The sequence below is a fragment of the Bos taurus genome, chromosome 9 (assembly GCF_002263795.3).
Source record: "Bos taurus isolate L1 Dominette 01449 registration number 42190680 breed Hereford chromosome 9, ARS-UCD2.0, whole genome shotgun sequence".
NCBI classification, from domain to species: domain Eukaryota; kingdom Metazoa; phylum Chordata; class Mammalia; order Artiodactyla; family Bovidae; genus Bos; species Bos taurus.
Genome location: NC_037336.1, coordinates 86,919,252 through 86,940,533, shown reverse-complemented (window position 1 = coordinate 86,940,533; position 21,282 = coordinate 86,919,252). Strand labels below are relative to the sequence as shown.

The 21,282-nt window shown below is 39.5% G+C and overlaps 1 protein-coding gene across 4 annotated transcripts in view; it reads right to left on the bottom strand.

Moving 5' to 3' along the window:
* The window catches only part of PCMT1 (protein-L-isoaspartate (D-aspartate) O-methyltransferase), a 42,885-nt gene extending 21,812 nt beyond the window's left edge, over window positions 1-21,073 (bottom strand). For 3 of the 4 annotated variants that reach the window (XM_005211039.3, XM_005211040.3, XM_010808674.3), the window contains exons 1-3: window positions 20,838-21,073; window positions 6,344-6,448; window positions 5,069-5,100 (exon numbers count right to left, since the gene is read on the bottom strand). In XM_005211039.3, the coding sequence (XP_005211096.1) occupies window positions 5,069-5,100; window positions 6,344-6,448; window positions 20,838-21,066 (366 nt within the window). In that variant the 5' untranslated portion in view covers window positions 21,067-21,073. 4 annotated transcript variants of the gene reach the window in all.
* Between the last annotated feature and the right edge of the window lie 209 nt (window positions 21,074-21,282).

Genomic DNA, 21,282 nt, shown 5'->3' with positions numbered 1-21,282 from the left:
TCCCACAATTAACACAAAAAGTGGAAAAGGCTATTAGTAGATGCAGCCTCATACAATTTGAGGATTTTGAAACCGTGTTCCAGAAAGTAATTAAGGTTCTGCAAAACCTATTTAGGAGCAACACGCAAATGTAGACCTGTGGCTACTGTGTTTGGGAAAAGAGTTATAGTAAACTGATTTTTTCCATTTTTCATATAGATTCTTTTGCAAAGAGCTTCTTGCCTAATGAGTGAAAACCACTATGAAAGAGTCCTGGATTAAATGTTCAAAGTATTGCTATAAAGGATATCATAAGGACAATTGGAAAAACTTACAGGGAGTTTGAAGATTAAATGGGAGTTAACGTGTCAATGTTCATGTCCTGGTTTTGATGGCTAGCTATATTGTAGTTGTATAGGAGAATGTCCTTTATAGGAAATATACTACATCCTGAAGTATTCAAGAGTGATGGAGCATCATTTCAGCAACATATGTTCAAATGGAGTAAAGAAAGAAAGGTTCTTGATAATATACTTGCAACTCTGTAAGTTTTGAGACTTTCAAAAATTTCAAAAATCTCACTAACCTTATCTTTCTTTGATGTTTCAAAAAGATAGAGTGGGATACTATCTTTGAATTACCATTATGTACATCAACCAGTGGAACAAGGAAGTGTTAATTAATGAGGTTTCTATGAGACACACTGGTATAACTTTTACTGAAGAAACTACTAGAAACATTTTATTTAGTCAAAGCTATTGTTTTTAGATAAGAGGCTTAGCAGGAAGAATGGAATCTCTAATTAAGAGAAAGTTTGTGAACTTTCTTCAGGATGTCTGTAACTTTTATCAGATATTTTGAAACAATCAGTATCCCCTGCAAGTTTAATAAACCCATTAATAAGATAACAAGTGTCATATTTGGCTGAAATAATCAAAGAAACAAAATAACTCCTGTAACAGCTGGACTTCCCTGAGTCCAAAAATGAAAGGACTAGGAAGGATTGAAGGTGCCAATCCCTAATTTATAGGCAGTACTATCCCAACTTAACACCAAAAGAAACTCAGAAATTTTTTTTCAGTACTAGGTTTGCATAAAATTTGTTTTTTTAAAAGAGAGTATGCTAAGCTATTATTAAAATCCTGCTGCTGCTGCTGCTAAGTTGCTTCAGTCGTGTCCGACTCTGTGCGACCCCATGGACAGCAGCCCACCAGGCTCCCGCATCCCTGGGATTCTCCAGGCAAGAACACTGGAGTGGGTTGCCATTTCCTTCTCCAATGCATGAAAGTGAAAAGTGAAAGTGAAGTCACTCAGTCGTGTCCGACTCTTCACAACCCCATGGACTGCAGCCTACCAGGCTCCTCTGTCCATGGGATTTTCCAGGCAAGAGTACTGGAGTGGGGGCCTTTGCCTTCTCTGATTAAAATCCTATTCAGATTTAAAATGTCAAGGTCTTCGATCGCAATTACCAGCTTTTTTCATGCTTTTATCACTATAGCTAATATTCTTTTGGATAATCCATGCTCATCTCTAAATCTAAAATTTAAGTTTTTTAAAAAACTCATTTTTAATAATTATGAAAAATTTCAAGCCCACAGAAAAATTTTAAACCCACAGGAAATGCACATAACACCCTTTTCTCCTCATATAGTCATCAACTGTTTCTATTGGGCCAAACTATTTTATCAAACCATCTGAAAATATGCTGTGGACATCATAATACTACACTTCTAAATACGTTTGCATGTACCTGCCAAAAAAAGCAAACTGGGACATTTTTCTTTGCAACCACATCTCCTTTACCACACTCAAGAAAATCATCTGTTTAGTATCAACACTCAAGGGAAGCCTGCAGCCCATGGGTTTAAAAAGTGGGAGACGACTTAGCAACTGAACAACAACAAAGTATCAACATACACATCACACTGGTTTCCTCAGTTGTCCCCCATATCTCCTTTACAGCTGTTCCCTCCAATCCATTCGAAGTTCATGCTTTGCAAATGCCAATTCCAGAATATTCTGCCCCATTCTTCTGTTCCATCCACCACTTTTCTTGGTCTATCAGAGCACTGACTTCTTTTAAAAGCCCTGCCCAACTGTCCGACATACTACCCACACATTCTAGATGTGTCAATTTCCACATGATTAGATTTAAATCAAAGAACTTTAGCAAGAACACCACACAGAGCTTGCAGGGCACCTCCCACTGCATCACATCAGGATGCACAGAACATTGAGCCATCTCACCACTGGACTTGCTTAGCTGAACAACTTAGTAAATGTAGTAATGGCTAGATCACTCTATTTTTCAGGGCATAGCTATCTCTTTGTAATTAATATGTCAAATAATAATTTGAGACTACAAGGATGTTTTTTGTTCCCCAACAACTTTCCTCTTAATGGTTTAGATTAATTGGTGATCTTTGCCTAATTCAACAATTACATTGATAATTACAAAGAACTGATTTTTAAAATTCTATTATTCTTTCCACATTTATTAATTGACATTCTTCTGTTTTTCATCTTTTCCATCCTGTTTTTTTTTTCTGAATTCACTGTGTTACTATCCATTATCTTCATTATCTACCATTTTTTGATTCTCAAATTGTCTCCAATTTGGTTTCTGGGAGTCTCTTTAAATCTGCTCCCATGTCCTCCTGATAATACCCCAGTAGACTTTAAGTACTTCTTCACTTTCTGAAATTTAGTCACTTCTCCATGAAGCTCTAGTATTTCTTTTAGTGGTATTTGGGATTCAGTGTCTGGATACTAAATATGCTCATTGCTACCAGGACATCATTTCATATTTTTCTGTAATTAAGACTTTGGAAAATATTAAGACTTTGGAAAATGTAGTTACTTTCAAACCTATGACTTTGAGGTTCATCAAATGCAGATGTAGAAACAGTGTATAAGCACATGAAAAGATGCTCATCATCATTCAGTTCAGTTCAGTTCAGTAGCTCAGTCGTGTCCGACTCTGCGACCCCATGAATCGAAGCACACTAGGCCTCCCTGTCCATCACCATCTCCCGGAGTTCACTCAGACTCATGTCCATTGAGTCAGTGATGCCATCCAGCCATCTCATCCTCTGTCGTCCCCTTCTCCTCCTGCCCCCAATCCTTCCAGCATCGGAGTCTTTTCCAATGAGTCAACTCTTCGCATCAGGTGGCCAAAGTACTGGAGTTTCAGCTTTAGCATCATTCCTTCCAAAGAAATCCCAGGGCTGATCTCCTTCAGAATGGACTGGTTGGATCTCCTTGCAGTCCAAGGGACTCTCAAGAGTCTTCTCCAACACCACAGTTCAAAAGCATCAATTCTTTGGTGCTCAGGCTTCTTTACAGTCCAACTCTCACATCCATACATGACCACTGGAAAAACCATAGCCTTGACTAGATGGACCTTTGTTGGCAAAGTAATGTCTCTGCTTTTGAATATGCTATCTAGGTTGGTCATAACTTTCCTTCCAAGGAGTAAGCATCTTTTAATTTCATGGCTGCAGTCACCATCTGCAGTGATTTTGGAGCCCAAAATAATATAGTCTGACACTGTTTCCACTGTTTCCACATCTATTTCCCATGAAGTGATGGGACCGGATGCCATTTTTGTTTTCTGAATGCTGAGCTTTAAGCCCACTTTTTCACTCTCCACTTTCACTTTCATCAAGAGGCTTTTGAGTTCCTCTTCACTTTCTGCCATAAGAGTGGTGTCATCTACATATCTGAGGTTATTGATATTTCTCCCGGCAATCTTGATTCCAGCTTGTGCTTCTTCCAGTCCAGCGTTTCTCATGATGTACTCTGCATAGAAGTTAAATAAGCAGGGTGACAATATACCAGTCTGTTGTTCCATGTCCAGTTCTAACTGTTGCTTCCTGACCTACATACGGATTTCTCAAGAGGCAGGTCAGGTGGTCTGGTATTCCCATCTCTTTCAGAATTTTCCACAGTTTATTGTGATCCACACAGTCAAAGGCTTTGGCATAGTCAATAAAGCAGAAATAGATGTTTTTCTGGAACTCTCTTGCTTTTGCAATGATCCAGCACATGTTGGCAATTTGATCTCTGGTTCCTCTGCCTTTTCTAAAGCCAGCTTAAACATCAGGAAGCTCACAGTTCACGTATTGCTGAAGCCTGGCTTGGAGAATTTTGAGCATTACTTTACTAGCATGTGAGATGAGTGCAACTGTGCGGTAGTTTGAGCATTCTTGGGCATTGCCTTTCTTTGGGATTGGAATGAAAACTGACCTTTTCCAGTCCTGTGGCCACTGCTGAGTTTTCCAAATTTGCTGGCATATTGAGTGCAGCACTTTCACAGCATCATCTTTCAGGATTTGAAATATCCTGAAATTTGAAATCTCATCATCATTAGGGAAATGCAAATTAAAACCACAATGAGATACCACTCCATAGCTACTAGGATGGATAAAATAAAACATACAATAACAAGTGTGAAAAGAAGTGCTGAAATTAGAACCGTCATAGGTTGTTGGTGGGACTATAAATGATGTAGCCGCTTTGGAAGACAGTTTGGCAGTTCCTCAAAATGTTAAGCATAGAAATGCCATTTGTTGTTTAGTTGCTAAGCCTTGTTCAACTCTTTTGCGACTCCATGGCCTGTAGCCTGCCTCTGTCCACGGGAATTCCCTGGCAAGAATACTAGAGTTGGTTTTCATTTCCTTCTCCAGGGGATGTTTCCAACTCAGGGGTTGAATCCATGTCTCTTACATTTGCAGGCAGGTTCTTTACCACTGAGCCACCAAGGAAGTCCATGGTCATTATATTTTTAAAATATTCTTTCCCTTAATTAACTCATCGCTAAATAAATAACTACTTTTTATATCTACTTTTTACATGATTAGATACCAATGACAACCACCAAAAACTTTAACGAAAGTTTTTACCAGAAAGAGTTCCTTCTCCACATCTTGTATTAAGAATAAGAATAATTAATTCGTTACAAATAAAATAATAAAACTGATTATGATTAGAAGTTTAAAATGTTCTTATAACCATTTTTTACTGAAGAAAGCACTCTTAAGAGGAAAAACGTGATCCATTTGCACCCAAATGACCAACGTTAACTTACCATGTGTGGAGCACTGATTGTTGCTTGGAACCCTGCAAAAGAAGAAGAGAACTACTGATACATTCAGCTGCAAAAACACATGAAATGCTCCACGTAATTCATTTTCTAGCATCCATACATTATTTTTCATAATAATTATTTTCACGTTTATGATCTCAAGAAATAAAAACATTTTGTACTTGAGAGTACTGTCATGCACAGTTAAAATTAGAAAATATACTCATGCCAAAGGCTATTTGTGCTCAGTACAACGGTCCCACTATTTCTAAAAATTTCTTCCCCCATATAGTTAGTTAGGGAAGAATTTCATTAACTTGATACATTTATGATGTTTTTCCCTTCAGATTCATAAAAAGAAAATAAGCTTCCATATATCATAAAATATGCAAAATCATTGCAAATTAACTTACATCATATTTTTGGCACCTTAAAAAAAAAAACTGGCACGAGCAACCAGAGGAACTTAAGAGACTAATAAAGTACTTCTATTTACTCTTTACACTATCACCTAATGTTAATTAAAACAGTCTTTTTTTAGTTTTTAGCTTTTAGGTTTTTTCCAGTATTGCTTTCTCGAGACTTGTTTACCTGCTTCTGCATCGGAAGCAGTTTTCACTGAGCGGTGGTAGCAGGTGCCTTCGGGGTTCAGAAGCTCCCCAGGATCTTCTCTGCTGACCGTTAAAGTATTTCCAAAAGAAGGCAGCATGGCAGCTGGCCGACAGAATCCTGAGGCACTCCTAAGCCTCAAAGGCGCCCACTGCCAAGGCTCAGCAGTTCAGCAAAGCCTGCTTCAGGAGAAGGAGTTAAATATGGCACTTTCTAAAAACAAGCACAAACCAGAAAACTCAGGGCAAGTGAAGCAGAGAAGTCAGTAATAACTTAGCTACACATTTTCTTCAATACCAATTTTAGAATTTTCTGCTACTGCAAAAACCAACCTTTGTCAACATTAGAGACCCTAAGAGAATTCAGCATGCAGCTTAAATTCTAAGCTTTCATCTAAAGTGCACTTTAAGGAAATGTTTATAGAATTTTTACATATATCCTTCAAGAAAATAGAAACTGTAAGTTTTCATCTAAAGGACGCTTTAAGAAATTGTTCACAAAATTCTTACGTATCTCCTTTAAGAAAATAGAAAAGACACTTCATAAACAACGCTTTATTATAATGGATCAGCAAGGTAATAAATGGAAAATGGTCTGTCTATTTTTACTTACAAAGATTAGAGAGCAAATGAGTAAAATTTGTGACATTTTCAAAAATCCAAAACTTACCTATTGATTGTGGAGAATCCATATAAGGGTTACATTTTGCATAGTGGGAGCGGTCTGTGGCCAACATTACTTCAAACACTTTATCTGTCTTGATGATTCCATTTTCTAAAATGAATGAGGCAATACTTTAAGTTGGGAGTGGCAAGATCAGATGTAGTTGTTTAACATAATTACTCCGGCTACACTGTAGAGACTAGACTGGAAGAGAGCAAAATTTTCATGATGGCTCAGGTAATCACAATCTGGTCTTTAATAATGAAAGTAAGGACGAAGAAAAGAAGGATTTGAGTTATATTTAGTAGGTAATGTATACTTGACTGACTAGATTTGGAGGTGGGAGGGGGATAATGTTTGAGATGCTGGTGTCATATACTGGTCTGAGAAATCCTAGAGAAGCATCATAGCCAAGGAGAAAAAGGAGAAGCTATGTATTTAGGAGGAGCTATGGACCATAGCCATGGAGATACATAGCAGCCAGTTGGACAAACAGATCTGGAGAAAAATCTAGATTAGAGATATAAATGACTAGTTGTACAGATGGCAACTGAATCAATGGAAGTGAAGGAAAGTGGCCAGGGGAGAAAGTACACAAAGAAGAAAAACAACAGTGTCCATTTAAGAGAAATGCAAAGGGACTGGAGCCTTCAAAGATTATGATGAGGAGCAGCCACAGAGGCAGAAGAAAATCAAGTGGATACACTGTTATAGGGATCAAGAGAAATACGTTTTTCAAAAAGGAAGGCAAGACCATATGACATAAATGATACTTGAAAACATTACAGAAGTGAAAGAACTCAGGCACAAAGATGGCATACTGTATGATTCTATTTAATGAAATGTCCACAACAGGCAAATCTATAGAGAAAGTAAGTAGACTAGTGGTTGCTTATGGTTAGGAGAATAGGAGGGCAAAACAGGGTATCTTTTTGAGATGAAAATATTAAATTGACCATGGTAATGGTTGCACATACCTGTAAATATACTAAAAATCACCAATGTCATCTAAATTAAGAGAATTATTTTTAAAGTATAGTGGGGCCAGAAGTGGCAACCATAAGAAGCACTGCTTCTGAGAGAGAACCATATATAGGCAGGGAAAGGATGACACGTCGTGATACAGCAATGAAGGGAAAGAAGGAAGAATGTGAAGGATCCTACAGAAACAGAAAAGCAGCAAGATACACCAACTCCTCCCCCTTCTCACCACTATTACCAATATCATTATCCATTAAAGAAACTGCAAGTGCTCTTGAACTGTGTGCATAAAATGCCTAAAAAAGGAAAAAGGAAAACTAACTCCAGTCAAAGCTACTGTAGAAAAAAGACAACATGCAAACAAAATATTTCGGCTGATTAAACATACCAATACTATATTCTAAGAAAACTTAACAGAAAGTAAATATTACCAGAAACATCAACATCCAAGACATCTACTAACACAATTATCAGGGAATTCCCTGGCAGCCAAGTGGTTAGGACTCAAGTGTTTCCACTGCAGGGCATCTGGGTTCAACCCCTGGTCCGAGAACTAAGATCCCACAAGCCATGTGGCACAACCAAAAAAAAAAAAAAGAGAGAGAGAGAGAGAGAAGAAAAGAAAATACTATCAGACTTTAAAACAAGAAAAAAAAATTCAACTCTCAAGGCAAAAAAAAATCAAATTACCTAGTAAGAGTTAAAAAAAAAAAAAAAAAGACAGACAACCATTAGCTTTCTTGAGAGCAATATTCAAAGCAAAGCAAGAATGAAGCAGCAGCATTTTCAAGAAATTCAAGGAAAGGAAGTGCAAGTTAATAACTAAAAAGGAGGAAACTGTAAATGTACCCAACAACATGAACAAATCTCAAGAGCACTAACTTGACTGAAAGAAGTCAGGCAAGGAGATTTTACCCTATGTGATTCATCTATTAATACACTGAATTCCAAAAAAGTCAAAACCATAGAGGCTGAACTGATCTGGAGTTGCTAGGGGTTGGGGGGTGAAAGGAGGAGATTAACTGCAAAAGGGCATGAGAAAATTTTGTAGGTGAAAGAAATGGTCTGTATCAGAGAACAGCAAACTTCTGTTAAGATCGAAACAGTAAATATTTTAGGCTTTGAAGGCCATATAGTCTCTGCTTCAACTACTTGACTCTGCCACTAAAGTGCAAGAACAGCTTTACAGCAGACATAAACGAATGGGTGTGGTTGTACTCAAATAAAACTTTATTTCTAAAAACAGGCCGCAGGCCAGATTTGGCCCGTGGGTTGTAGTTTGCTCACTCCTGTTTTATATCATTAGGGTGGTGGTTATACAACTGTATTTGTCAAAATTTTCAAATCGTGGTCTTAAAATTGGTGAATTTTTCCATAAATTATACCTCAAAAAAGCTGACTTTTTAAAATTATGGCCAAAACTGTTCTTCAAATTATCAAGGTTATAGGAAAAATGTCTTAAATGTGCAAGAACTCAGGGAATGCTAAACACACATGTCCTTCCTAAGAAATCTTCTAGAAGATGTGCTTCATCTAATGAAGCAATCACCAGGGATACCTCAGAAAAGGACACATGTCCAATTGTAGAGCAAAGGTTAATATTGGGTGGATTGGCCTGCCTCCACAAGGATCCTGTCAAATTGGTTTAGCCAGAACACCCAGTACTCTTGATGTAATTTTCCACCCACTGATCCCCACCCTGCTCCTAGACTATAAATCTGCACTCACTTACTGTATTGATTGCAATTGTTACTGAATAAAAACTGGTTTTAGCTTTAAAAAAAAAAAAGACTAAAAGGGTAAAGACACTAGTGGAGGACCTCCCTGGTGGCAGAGGGGATGGGAGTGCACCTGCCAATGCAGGGGACATGGGTTTGATCCCTGTTCCAGAAAGAGTCCACACGCCACAGAGTGACTAAGCTCACGGGCCACAACTGCTGAGCCCGTGGCTCTAGAGCCCAGGAGCTGCAACTCCTGAGTCCGTGTGCCTCAATGGCTGAAGCCCGCACGCTGTAGAGTCCATACTCCACAAGGGAAGCCACTGCAACGAGAAGCCTGTGCACTGCAACTAGAGAAAAGCCTGCGCAGCAACGAAGACCCAGCACAGCCAAATATAAATAAACATTTTTTTTTAAAAAAGACCAAAAGCTGTTTTAAAAAAAACAAAGAGAAGCTGCCGCAATGAGAAACCCAAGCGCTGCAACGAGCAGCAGTGCCCACTCACTGCAACTAGGAAAAGCCCTCACAAAGCAACGAAGACCCAGGGCAGCAATAAATTTCTAAAAAAGACACCAGTGGAATAATAATATTTAAATGTTATATGTTCTGACAAAGTAGAAACAATGCAACTAAAAACAATGGGAAAAGGAAAAAAAGGAAAAAGCAGAATTAGATCATTGACTGTTTTGAGGAATCAAAGGATACCACTTAATACTGACTGACCAGACAGTATTACAAAGAAATAGTAATACAAGAAATACTAAGTATAAGAAAAGGTGGTTTAAGGACACTATAAAATGTATAAATACACACTGTCCAAAAAACAAAAGAATGTTTTAAAAACTAGCAAATAAGGCATACCAACTAGAGAAACACTTAAATAGTCATAGACTGGTACAGATACAAATCATTTTCTAACTAAAAATATTACAAATTTGGATTCATTAACCCAAATAGAAAGTACTGTTTCTATATAAATAAGCTTAGGCAAGCTACCTGTAAAGGCTACTAAAACAGTTATAGCATTTTTTAAAAAGTTTTAAAAGCAGTGGCCACAGGACTGGAGAAGGTCAGTTTGCATTCCAATCCCAAAGAAAGGCAATGCCAAAGAATGCTCAAACTACCACACAATTGCACTCATCTCACACGCTAGTAAAGTAATGCTCAAAGTTCTCCAAGCCAGGCTTCAGCAATATGTGAACCATGAACTTCTTGATGCTCAAGCTCGTTTTAGAAAAGGCAGAGGAACCAGAGATCAAATTGCCAACATGTGCTGGATCATTGAAAAAGCAAGAGAGTTCCAGAAAAACATCTATTTCTGCTTTATTGACTATGCCAAAGCCTTTGACTGTGTGGATCACAATAAACTGTGGAAAATTCTGAAAGAGATGGGAATACCAGACCACCTGACCTGCCTCTTGAGAAATGTGTATGCAGGTCAGGAAGCAACAGTTAGAACTGGACATGGAACAACAGACTGGTTCCAAATAGGAAAAGGAGTACGCCAAGGCTGTATATTGTCACCCTGCTTATTTAACTTCTATGCAGAGTACATCATGAGAAACGCTGGACTGGAAGAAACACAAGCTGGAATCAAGATTGCCGGGAGAAATATCAATAACCTCAGATACGCAGATGACACCACCCTTATGGCAGAAAGTGAAGAGGAACTCAAAAGCCTCTTGATGAAAGTGAAAGTGGAGAGTGAAAAAGTGGGCTTAAAGCTCAATATTCAGAAAATGAAGATCATGGCATCCGGTCCCATCACTTCATGGGAAATAGATGGGGAAACAGTAGAAACAGTGTCAGACTTTATTTTTTTGGGCTCCAAAATCACTGCAGATGGTGACTGCAGCCATGAAATTAAAAGACGCTTACTCCTTGGAAGGAAAGTTATGTCCAACCTAGATAGCATATTCAAAAGCAGAGACATTACTTTGCCAACAAAGGTCCGTCTAGTCAAGGCTATGGTTTTTCCTGTGGTCATGTATGGATGTGAGAGTTGGACTGTGAAGAAGGCTGAGCACCTAAGAATTGATGGTTTTGAACTGTGGTGTTGGAAAAGACTCTTGAGAGTCCCTTGGACTGCAAGGAGATCCAACCAGTCCATTCTGAAGGAGATCAGCCCTGGGATTTCTTTGGAAGGAATGATGCTAAAGCTGAAACTCCAATACTTTGGCCACTTCATGCGAAGAGTTGACTCATTGGAAAAGACTCTGATGCTGGGAGGGATTGGGGGCAGGAGGAGAAGGGGACGACAGAGGATGAGATGGCTGGATGGCATCACTGACTCAATGGACATGAGTCTGAGTGAACTCTGGGAGTTGGTGATGGACAGGGAGGCCTGGCGTGCTGCGATTCATGGGGTCGCAAAGAGTCGGACACGACTGAGCAACTGAACTGAGTAATAAGAGAGGTATCATTTACTGAATATTTACCACATGCCAGAAAAAACCCTAAGCACATCACACACTCTATCTCTTTTGAGATATGAACTTAGGAACTATGAAGCAATCTTACATTATCTCTAACAATCGTATAAGTAAGCACCATTATTACTCCATCTTACAGATAATAAGACTGAGCACAGAAAGACTAAGTTGTTCCAGATCACAGAGCAAATGAGGGGTAGGGCCATTGAAGCTGAGATGTCAGATTCCTGTTGACGACTTCACTGTACTACTACCATATTCAAATAGCTTAGTGACTTACACGAATTCAGACTCTCAAAGTCAGAAGGGTCATCAAGTCTAACTTCTTCATAAATTGGTACCATGATCTCTACTTGAAGAGCTGCACGATGTGAAACAGCCATTTCATATTTAAACTACATTAATTATCAGAATTGTGTGAACTGTGAAAGTTGCTCAGTTGTACCCAACTCTGCAACCCCATAGACTATACAGTCCATGGAATTCTCCAGGCCAGAATACTGGAGTGGGTAGCCTTTCCCTACTCCAGGGGATCTTCCCAACCCAGGGATCGAACCTAGGTCTCCAGCATTGCAGGTAGATTCTTTACCAGCTGAGCCACAAGGGAAGCCTATTATCAAAATACTTCCCAATATTAAGAGGAAATCTCCCTCTTTATAACTCACTTACATAAACCCTTAGTGCTACTCTCTAAAGTCACCCAGAATATAATGAATTTTCTATCCAACCAACACTTTTTACACATTTAAACAAATCACGATCATTTCACGTTTTTATCTTTCTCAGGTTAAGCAGCCTCACTCAACACTTCCAGTTACCATTATATTCACACATTCTTCTCTAAAAGAACATTTGTGATATATAAAATCAAACACATTGCTGCCAGCACATTCTAAAAATCAAGTATATTAAAGAGATTACTTTCCTTAAGCTAGACAACATACATCTATCAAACTCACCTGAGTTTCTTTGGTAGGTTTCTTAATCTATAGAGGGATATAGAATTCACACACACACCAAAAAACTAACAGGTTTTAAAAGTATGTCACCAGTCATTTATTAAGAAGCTGAACGCATAAGGCTCAGGATAAAGACTTCTTAGACTATGATTAGGTGATTTCCAAAATTTCCACTACAAGGTTATTTGATTTTTCCCAGGATTCCATATTTTGAAAGATGCCTAAGCAAGCTACGGTTACTAAGCTATTAAATCATTTTCCCATTTTTGACAATCTGACATATACAACTGCCAGTGCCCTGCAATATTTCTAGCAAACAGCAAAGTACTGTTTCACTTCATTTGTACAGCCTAATTATAGGTAAACATGCAGTTACTACTAGGTTTTCTGAATTAGTGAACAGCTTTAGAACCACTCACGCTCAATTTTCCTGAACCCTAAGGATCAAGGGCCCTAATTAAATAATTATAACAATGGTTAATGTTGATCCAAATAAGAAGTTAGCAGAATCCAGAAAGGAGAACGCAACAGAATCCAAGCTATAAACAAACAAAAAAAAACTTGAAAAAATTAGACCCATGTTAAGAAGGTATTTGTTTCTCTTCTCAACTTGAGGAATAGGGAAGGGTGAAAAGGGAAATAAATTCCAAGAAAAGGACAAAAACCCTATATAAGAGTCATAATTTATATAAGAACTGTAAACTGTGGCATGATTTCAAGAAACTGATAAAAGTGTAGTTGTTGTTGCTAAGTCACTTCAGTCGTGTCCGACTCTGTGCGACCCCATAGATGGCAGCCCACCAGGCTCCCCCATCCCTGGGATTCTCCAGGCAAGAACACTGGAGTGGGTTCCATTTCCTTCTCCAATGCATGAAAGTGAAAAGTGAAAGGGAAGTCGCTCAGTCGCGTCCGACTCTTCGCGACCCCATGGACTGCAGCCCTCCAGGCTCCTCTGTCCATGGGATTTTCCAGGCAAGAGTACTGGAGTGGGGTGCCATCGCCTTCTCCAGATAAAAGTGTAAAACAAGGAAAAATATAAATTCCCTGGAAGTTCAGTGGTTAGGACTCAGCACTTTCATCACTTTCAATCTCTGGTAAGGGAACTAAGATCCCACTAGCCGTACAGCAAAAAAAAAAAGGAAAAATATTTGACTATTCCCCGTCAACAGTAGAGGGGTCTGTGATATTAGAAATAAAGAGCAGAGAATAAACTCATCGCGTACTACATAGCTCAGAGAGGTACTGACCCAATCATTAATGTTTGTGATGATGGTTATTAATTTTCAACAATTAAAAATTAACAGAGTGCAGATGACTTACTGCTTAGAACCAAATGAAATGTTATCAACTTTGACAATGTAAAATAGCCACCAGTAAGTTGAAAAATAAGCACCCTTTTTTACAAAGTGGAAGGGTTAAAGTATAGTGTCAGTTTATAAATTATAGAACAAAAAATTGAGGTTAAAGTATATTACTCAAAGTTACAAAGGTAACCACAAAAGAGGAAGCAGAAATTACAATATAACTGTATGTGGGGAAGGGAGTAAGTTAAAAGGGTGTAAATACTCATCCATCTTGGCAGGAAGTCAGCAGATGATGTCTAAAGCTGATGAAGAAATAGCAGTTCAAGCATATTATTTAAAGACATAAGGACAATCACCAGAAGACCCAAAAGCGCAATTAGAAGTGTTCACTAGAGGCTCCAGTGAGCAAGATGTAAGATGCGGCAGGGTCTCTGTTTCTTTCACAGTGGTAGAATTGGGGGCATTATCTAGCCTCTCTGTAGTTAAATGTAGCCTACAATTAAGTTCTTGCCAATGAGAACACAGGAAGAAATTATGTATGCCCTTAAAAGGAATGTGGGTTTTCTCCTTTTCCCACTTTTCTTCCCATCAGCTGGAATATGGAAATAATGGGGGTAAATTAACTTCAACTTTGTAGACAAGGGAAACACTTTAGCAGTCACAACGAGAAAAAAGGAGCCCAGATCTCCAAGACCATAGAACTATCATATTAACTCTGAATTACTTGTTCATACTTGGATTGTTACAGGAGACAAACTTTGTATGTGTAAAATGAGATCAGTCTGAACAGTAGGATTGGAGTGGGAGCATGGGAACAGGTTGTAGAAGACCCCTAAAAGGCCTGAAAGCTAAGCAAGAGGTATTTCCAACTGGTACAGTAAGCCACAGAAATCTTGGCAGAACAGTGACAAAACAGAGAGCAGTATACTAAGACAGCAGTGCAAGGCGTAGCATGAACCTGAGGGGACAGAAATTCAAAGTGAGATGACCAATCAGACGGTTGGAGGCATATCACTCCAAGTAAGAACTAAGAGCCTAGGCTAGGGTACAATCAATGAAAATACAGTGAAAGGGTTGGCCGTGAAAGACATCTGTAATAACTACTGAGTTAATCTCAGGACAATCTGAAAGAATCAATAACTATTACAAGACTTCTGATCTGGGAGAACAAAAGACTGGAAGCAATCCTGGCAGACATGGAAAAAAAAAGATCCTGTGCTGGTATGAAGCACTGAAAACACAGATAAGAAAACAGGCTACAGATGGATTTCAAGTCATACAGAAACTAAGTTTCTGTAACTTGTTACAGAGTTAAATCTCAAAAAAAGAACTATTACATTATTGTATTAGTTTTATGACTTGAGCATTTGTTTATCAACTACTCTCTATTTCTTCCCCACTAACAAAATGCCAGGGAGAACAGAAAGAAATCAACAAAATGGTTTCCTTTTACTTCCCACCTAGAACGATTAGGCATTGAAAGGAGGTAAGTAGAACCTGAGATATTCTCCGTACAGAAAGTCTGAAAGGGATTAATTTTAAATTATATAATAAACCATAATCAAAGAAAAATTTTAAGTGATACCAAGTTATAATAAAGCATATCATCTAAATATCAGAGATTATTAAAAATACATCTTTCTCTAAACCATTATCACTCTTAATAGATACACAGTTATCTGTTCTGACGCTACTTCTCAAAAGAGCATGTTCCTTGGACTCCTTACATTTCTGACAAAATAAAATGTCATGCAAAACTCTAAAATATAGGTAACCAAATGTTAACTTCTCTGGCTCTCTCCTATAACACACACACACATACACTCCCCACATGTGATTTCATGCAAACCATGAAGTGATTAAAATTGTGGAATCTTGGATTTGGAAGGGTCCTCAGAGGTCTACTATGTAGTGAAAGCCGAGGACAAATCTCTTCCACAATATCGCTTACAATGAAATGGTCGATAATTCTTTGCTTCAACATATCCAGTGACAGAAAAAAGTTTTTCAAAGCCAAATCTTTGTTAGGATTGCTTTGTGAGTGCTTCCTTATAATGAGTCAAAAATCTGCCTCCCATCTGTCCTGGTTTGACCCTTCACTACACGATTTCCTTCAAATATGTAAACACTACTAGGGAGCAGGGGATGAGATCGGGATTAACATATACACACTACTACATATAAAACAGGTAACTAACAAGAATCGACTGTATAGCACAAGGAACTTTAGTCAATGCTCTACGGTGACCTAAATGGGAAGGAAATTGAAAAAAGAGGGGATATATGTACAACTATTCACTTTGTTGCCCAGCAGCAAATTAACAAAACATTGTAAAGCTACTCCAATAAAAATTAATTTTAAAATAAACACTACTGCTCTCTTTAGCTTTCTCATTGCTAAATCAAACCACCTCCATTTCATCAAACCATCATGTAAGATGCTGGTGCACTTGTCATCTTGACCACTCTTGTCTGAAAATCTTCAGTATTTCACTGCTACACTTAAAGCGTGTTGGTCTTAACTAAGTGCAATACTAATAAAAATATGTGGAACAGCACAACAGAATGAACTAAGATCACACTGAATAGAATGTAATATAATCTATCATCTAGAGCTAGTGCTGCTCCAAAGGACTTCTTATGATGATAGAAACGTTCTACATCTGCACTGCTCAGTCTAGCCCCTAACCTCATATGGCCACTGAGCTCTTGAAATGTGGTTGGTATGACTGAGGAACTGAATTTTTAATTTTAGTTAAATTTAAGTAGACACACTGATATTAAAATTCTTCCTCAAAAGTTATTCTATTAAATTTTAGTCAGTACACTGTAAATTTACTTACCAGGGTGTAACCATAAGACTGACCTAAGTTAAAACAAACAAGTGTTTTTTGGATTCTAAGTGAGGCCCAAATTTCTAAAAAAGAGTCACCTAGCATTTTATTAGCTGTTACACTTAGCCCATGAATGCACATGATAAAACTAATATTCTCTTTTCCACCAGTTATGCTGTTAGTGGGTAAGAACTGACACTCCAAACAGAATAAGAAAATGATTTCAATTTATTTGTAGAAATAAAGAAGGATACAAAAGCTAAAAATTTTTGAAAATTTAAATGCCTATTAAGGGTCTTCACTTTAATGTTTTATTAAGCAACTGAAACCAAACATTTCCCCAAATAAACTCCTACTCTCCCACACTTCCTAGCACACCCCATCCCCAAATCCCTGCGGCTCACTCACTTATTATTTCCAACTCAGAAAATGGTAAATTGTTCCCATTGCCCAGGTCTAAAACCTTGTGTCATATCCTTGACATCAGTCTTTCTCCTACCCCCCAAGTCCAAATCTAGCACATTCTATTTTCTCTGTCTAGTATGCCTGTCCCCCAGCTCTATCTGCATGGCTTGAATTTCTTCTTCTTCATCAAATCTTTACTCAAATGACACCTTAGTGAGGCCTTCTCCCCTACAACTGCAAACCTACCACCCCATACTCCCTATCCTCTTTCCCTACTTTGCCACTTATCATGTGACATATATTCTCTTTGTCTGCTCCCACAAAAAGTAAGCTTCAAGAGAGAAGATGTTTGCTTCTCATTGCTGTATCTCCAGTGTATGGGACATAGACGATAGTCAAATGTCAGTTGACTGTTTCCACAGATTATACATACATTATACATGCAAATGGCACACTCAAGGTTGCAAGGGAAATATAGTTAGAAACAACTGATGTGTTAGGGTAGTGGACTGAATTTTTTTAACAACAACAACAACAACAAAATACGTAAAAGAACAATTATTAGCATTGTTTTAAGTGACCAATACAGTATTTGAAGTCTAGTCAGAGTCAACCTTTCACAAACACTTTGGTTTGGACATCCCTGCTCTAGCAGACAACCTCTCAATCTCATCCACTCCTGCCCCCTTCTTCTCCTTTCACTACGGCATAAAATTATCCCAATAAAAGTAGAAAATAAACCATAATGTAAACATTAATTGTCACATTCCCTGGATTAAACAGGCTCTCAGTTGTTTTGAATTAACATTTCATGAGCACGTTATCAGTCGATAGCCATAAAATATCTATTTTCCATTTCTAAAGACCTGTGATGTCCAACATGTGGTATCAAAGTTAATTTAAATAACACAGAACCCAGTTCTTCAGGTGTACTCACATTTCAAATGCTCAGCGCCCCATGTAGCTAGTGGCCACAGTACTGAATGGCACAGATACCAACACCACAGGCAGCTCTGCTGGGCAGGCCTGCTACAGATTTTTTCCCTAAAATTGTATTTGAAAGTATAAAAATGATTCAACTGAAACACTGGCAGGGTTTAGTCTTATAATTTTCAGTTCTCTACGTCAGTGATTTTCAAAGTGTGGTCTCCAGAACAGCAGCAGCATATTACTTAGGAACTTGTCGGAAATGTGAATTCTTGAGCCCCAGCAATCGGTCTTAATTTGTTTTAATGAGCTCTCCGGGTGATCCAGCAGATTTTGAGGCATGCTAAAGTTTTAGACCACGGTTGGCAGTCACTTAAGAGCAGTTATCAATACAAACATAAACTATGAGATATTATGAATGTATCATTACAATCTAAAATAATCTATAAATATCAACTGTGAAATCATACTTCTATCATGTCTTGTAGAAGAAACACCTCAGTAGGTATTTTCAATAAAATTAATATAAAATATTAAAATGAAACCAATCATGAACCTTATTTGATTAAAAAAAATAAAACTGTAATTTGCTTCCTCTTCCAATTTGCAAATCCATATTCACTTCAGTATCAGCATTATAGAAGCCTTTACGTAAGGAAGAATACACAGTGGTGCAATTACCAGGAAAGAGTGAGAAATTTTCAGTGTGTGCCAACTGAAATTTTTATGTGAGCAAATACTAGTGTTATTAGTGAACTATTAAATAAATATGAAATCTATTGGCTCAAATTAATTCAGCAAGAAGTTGAAACTAAAGTTGCAAAAGTGTTATGAAAAGGCTAAACAATCTGCCTACACTATTTCCTCTTACTAATCATAGAACTAGTATAAAACTAAGTATCAACATCCATATATGTTAAATATTTCTCATTAAATTTTCTGATAGGAAAACATCCTTAGAAATTTCAGCTAAGAATACATTTAATGCAATACCTTAAAATGATTACAAAACCACTGGGAAAAGATCTAGTTTTGGCTTACTACAAATTTGGCCCAAAAAGGAGAGTCTTCAAGAGCCTAATTGATTACAAATTTCTGCCACAGCCAAGTGTTTACCGAGATAACCTGCTGGTGGAAAATTACTTAATCAGAATTCAAGTACAGAATGTTTCAGGTGTGTAGGCACTAGATAATTTTAAGAAGTTTTATTAAAATATTTACAACATATTGAACTTCTGGTCTATGAGAACCTAAATCACTCTTAACACTGATACTGCACATATATTTCCATTTCCAATCAAGTATCCTTCCATAAAGTGAATACTGGCAATGTTAGACAGGGCTTTTAAACCTAAACATTTTTTGAACATATATATATGTGTATACATATATCTATCTATCTTCATATATATCTATCTTCATATATATGTATGTGTGTATATATATATATATATAGCGCTAAGTTGCTTCAGTCATGTCCGGACTCTGCGACCCCCGTGGACTGTAGCCCATCAGGCTCCTCTGTCCATGGGATTCTCTGGAGGGCAAGAATACTGGAGTGGGGTGCCGTATCCTCCTCAAACATTCTTTACTAAACACTAAGGACACAATCTCCAACTTTGGAACATTATGTTAAAAAAAAAAAAAGACTAACATTAAGAACTAACCATGTGTCGGCCAATGTTACTTATTTCTCTCACTAATCTTAGTATTCCTAGCCTAGATCCAAGCATATAATATATACTTAATTGGCATTTATTTTTTTTAAAAGTAATGATTATTAAGATGAGGGGATTCAAAGATACTAAAAAAGAAAAAAAAAGTCCCGGCCTTCAAGGAGGTTACAAATCGAATTCGAAAACATGACATGCGAAAAGCTAAACAACCTATAACAATTAAAAATACCACGTGGCACGGCTGTGATTATTTGCAAAGTCAGTGGCAAAGAAGAGCGCTATAAATTCTAACCAGAGAGAGAGTATTATACACTGCGGTTCTGGTCTCCCGACCAGACGGCGACACTATAGTTCAATTTAAAAAAAGAAAGTGACACAGCACTCATCCCACCCTAAAATTATCATCAGAGGAAGGAATACAATAACTAAAGGCAACGGTGTAGAGAAAACTTCCATGCACAGCTTTTAAAGCATACAATGGCCCTGATAAAAGTGAAAACGGGCCGCAGAACACAATGGTCCGGCCGGACCTCCAGGACCTCTGAAAGCTCCTGAAACACAAGTCTCTCAAGGAGAGCATCCTTCCTCCTTCCTCCCTCAGCTCCCTACGAAGCTTTCCAATGGACAGCCGTCCCAGAAATTTCTCCCAGCATCCGCAGTGACAGCAACTCTCATCTTCCTCTCTCTCCCCTCGCCAGTATCAGACGGTGGCATCTCCCGCCAGGGGAAAAAACGGAGGGCGGGGGATGGGGGGGGGGTGCAGAATAGGCGAGAAAGCTTGCAGCTATATCGAGTTAGGACGGGAGGAGTAGGTGTGAGGATGCGGGGGTCGACGGCGGAGTCCTCCCTGCTCCACCTCCTGTCTCTCGGAGGTCTAGCCAATATCCCACTCCCCCCATCCTCCACCCCAGGGCGCGCCCCTCGCCCGCTGGACCTGAACCGGGAGGCGACGGACTCGAGTGACAGCCTCGCTACCTGTGCGCCCCCAGCCCCGTCCCCCAGGCCCGCGGGGAGATGCCTGCCCCCGCCCCAAGAGCAGCGGCCCCGGGCTCCTTCTCTGATTCCAGTCCACATCGCCGATGAGTGACAGGTCCCGGGGGAGGCAATCGCCAGCGATCGCTGCTCTGGACCGTGGGTGCAACCGTGCGCCGAAGCCCTCCAGCAGGCACGGGGAGTAGACAGAACGTCCCGGGAGGCCCCAGGGGACCCGGACCAGGCCTGGCCTTCCCCGGTTGCCCCACACCCGGCGGGGGTGGCACTTACTGCGGAGGTTGTGGATTAGCTCCGAGTGGCTGGCGCCGCCGGATTTCCAGGCCATCGCTAAGCACACCCGGAGCAGGTACAGAACCACCTTCAGCGCGGCGACAGTGCCCAGCAGCTTCCCCAAGAGTGAGACCACCTCCCACACGGTCACCGCCCCGTTCTCGTCCCCGCTGGAGCCGCCGCTGTTACTGCCGTCGTCGCCGCTGCCGCCACTGCGCGCTCCCGGCATCCCCCGCGGCACGCATGCGCTCTGTGACGCCGCGCGGCCTCGGGCGTGGCCGGGTGGGGCCGGTGCGGGGGTGGCCTAGCGCCCCGCTGCCCGGGCGAGGGGCCGCTGCGGCTGCCCGAGTCTGGCGGCTTGGCCTCGCTGAGTCAGCGCCACCGCCGCCACTGCGTGGCCTTTCTGAGACCTCGGGCTGCGCAGCGCCTCCTTGCTTGGTTTTGC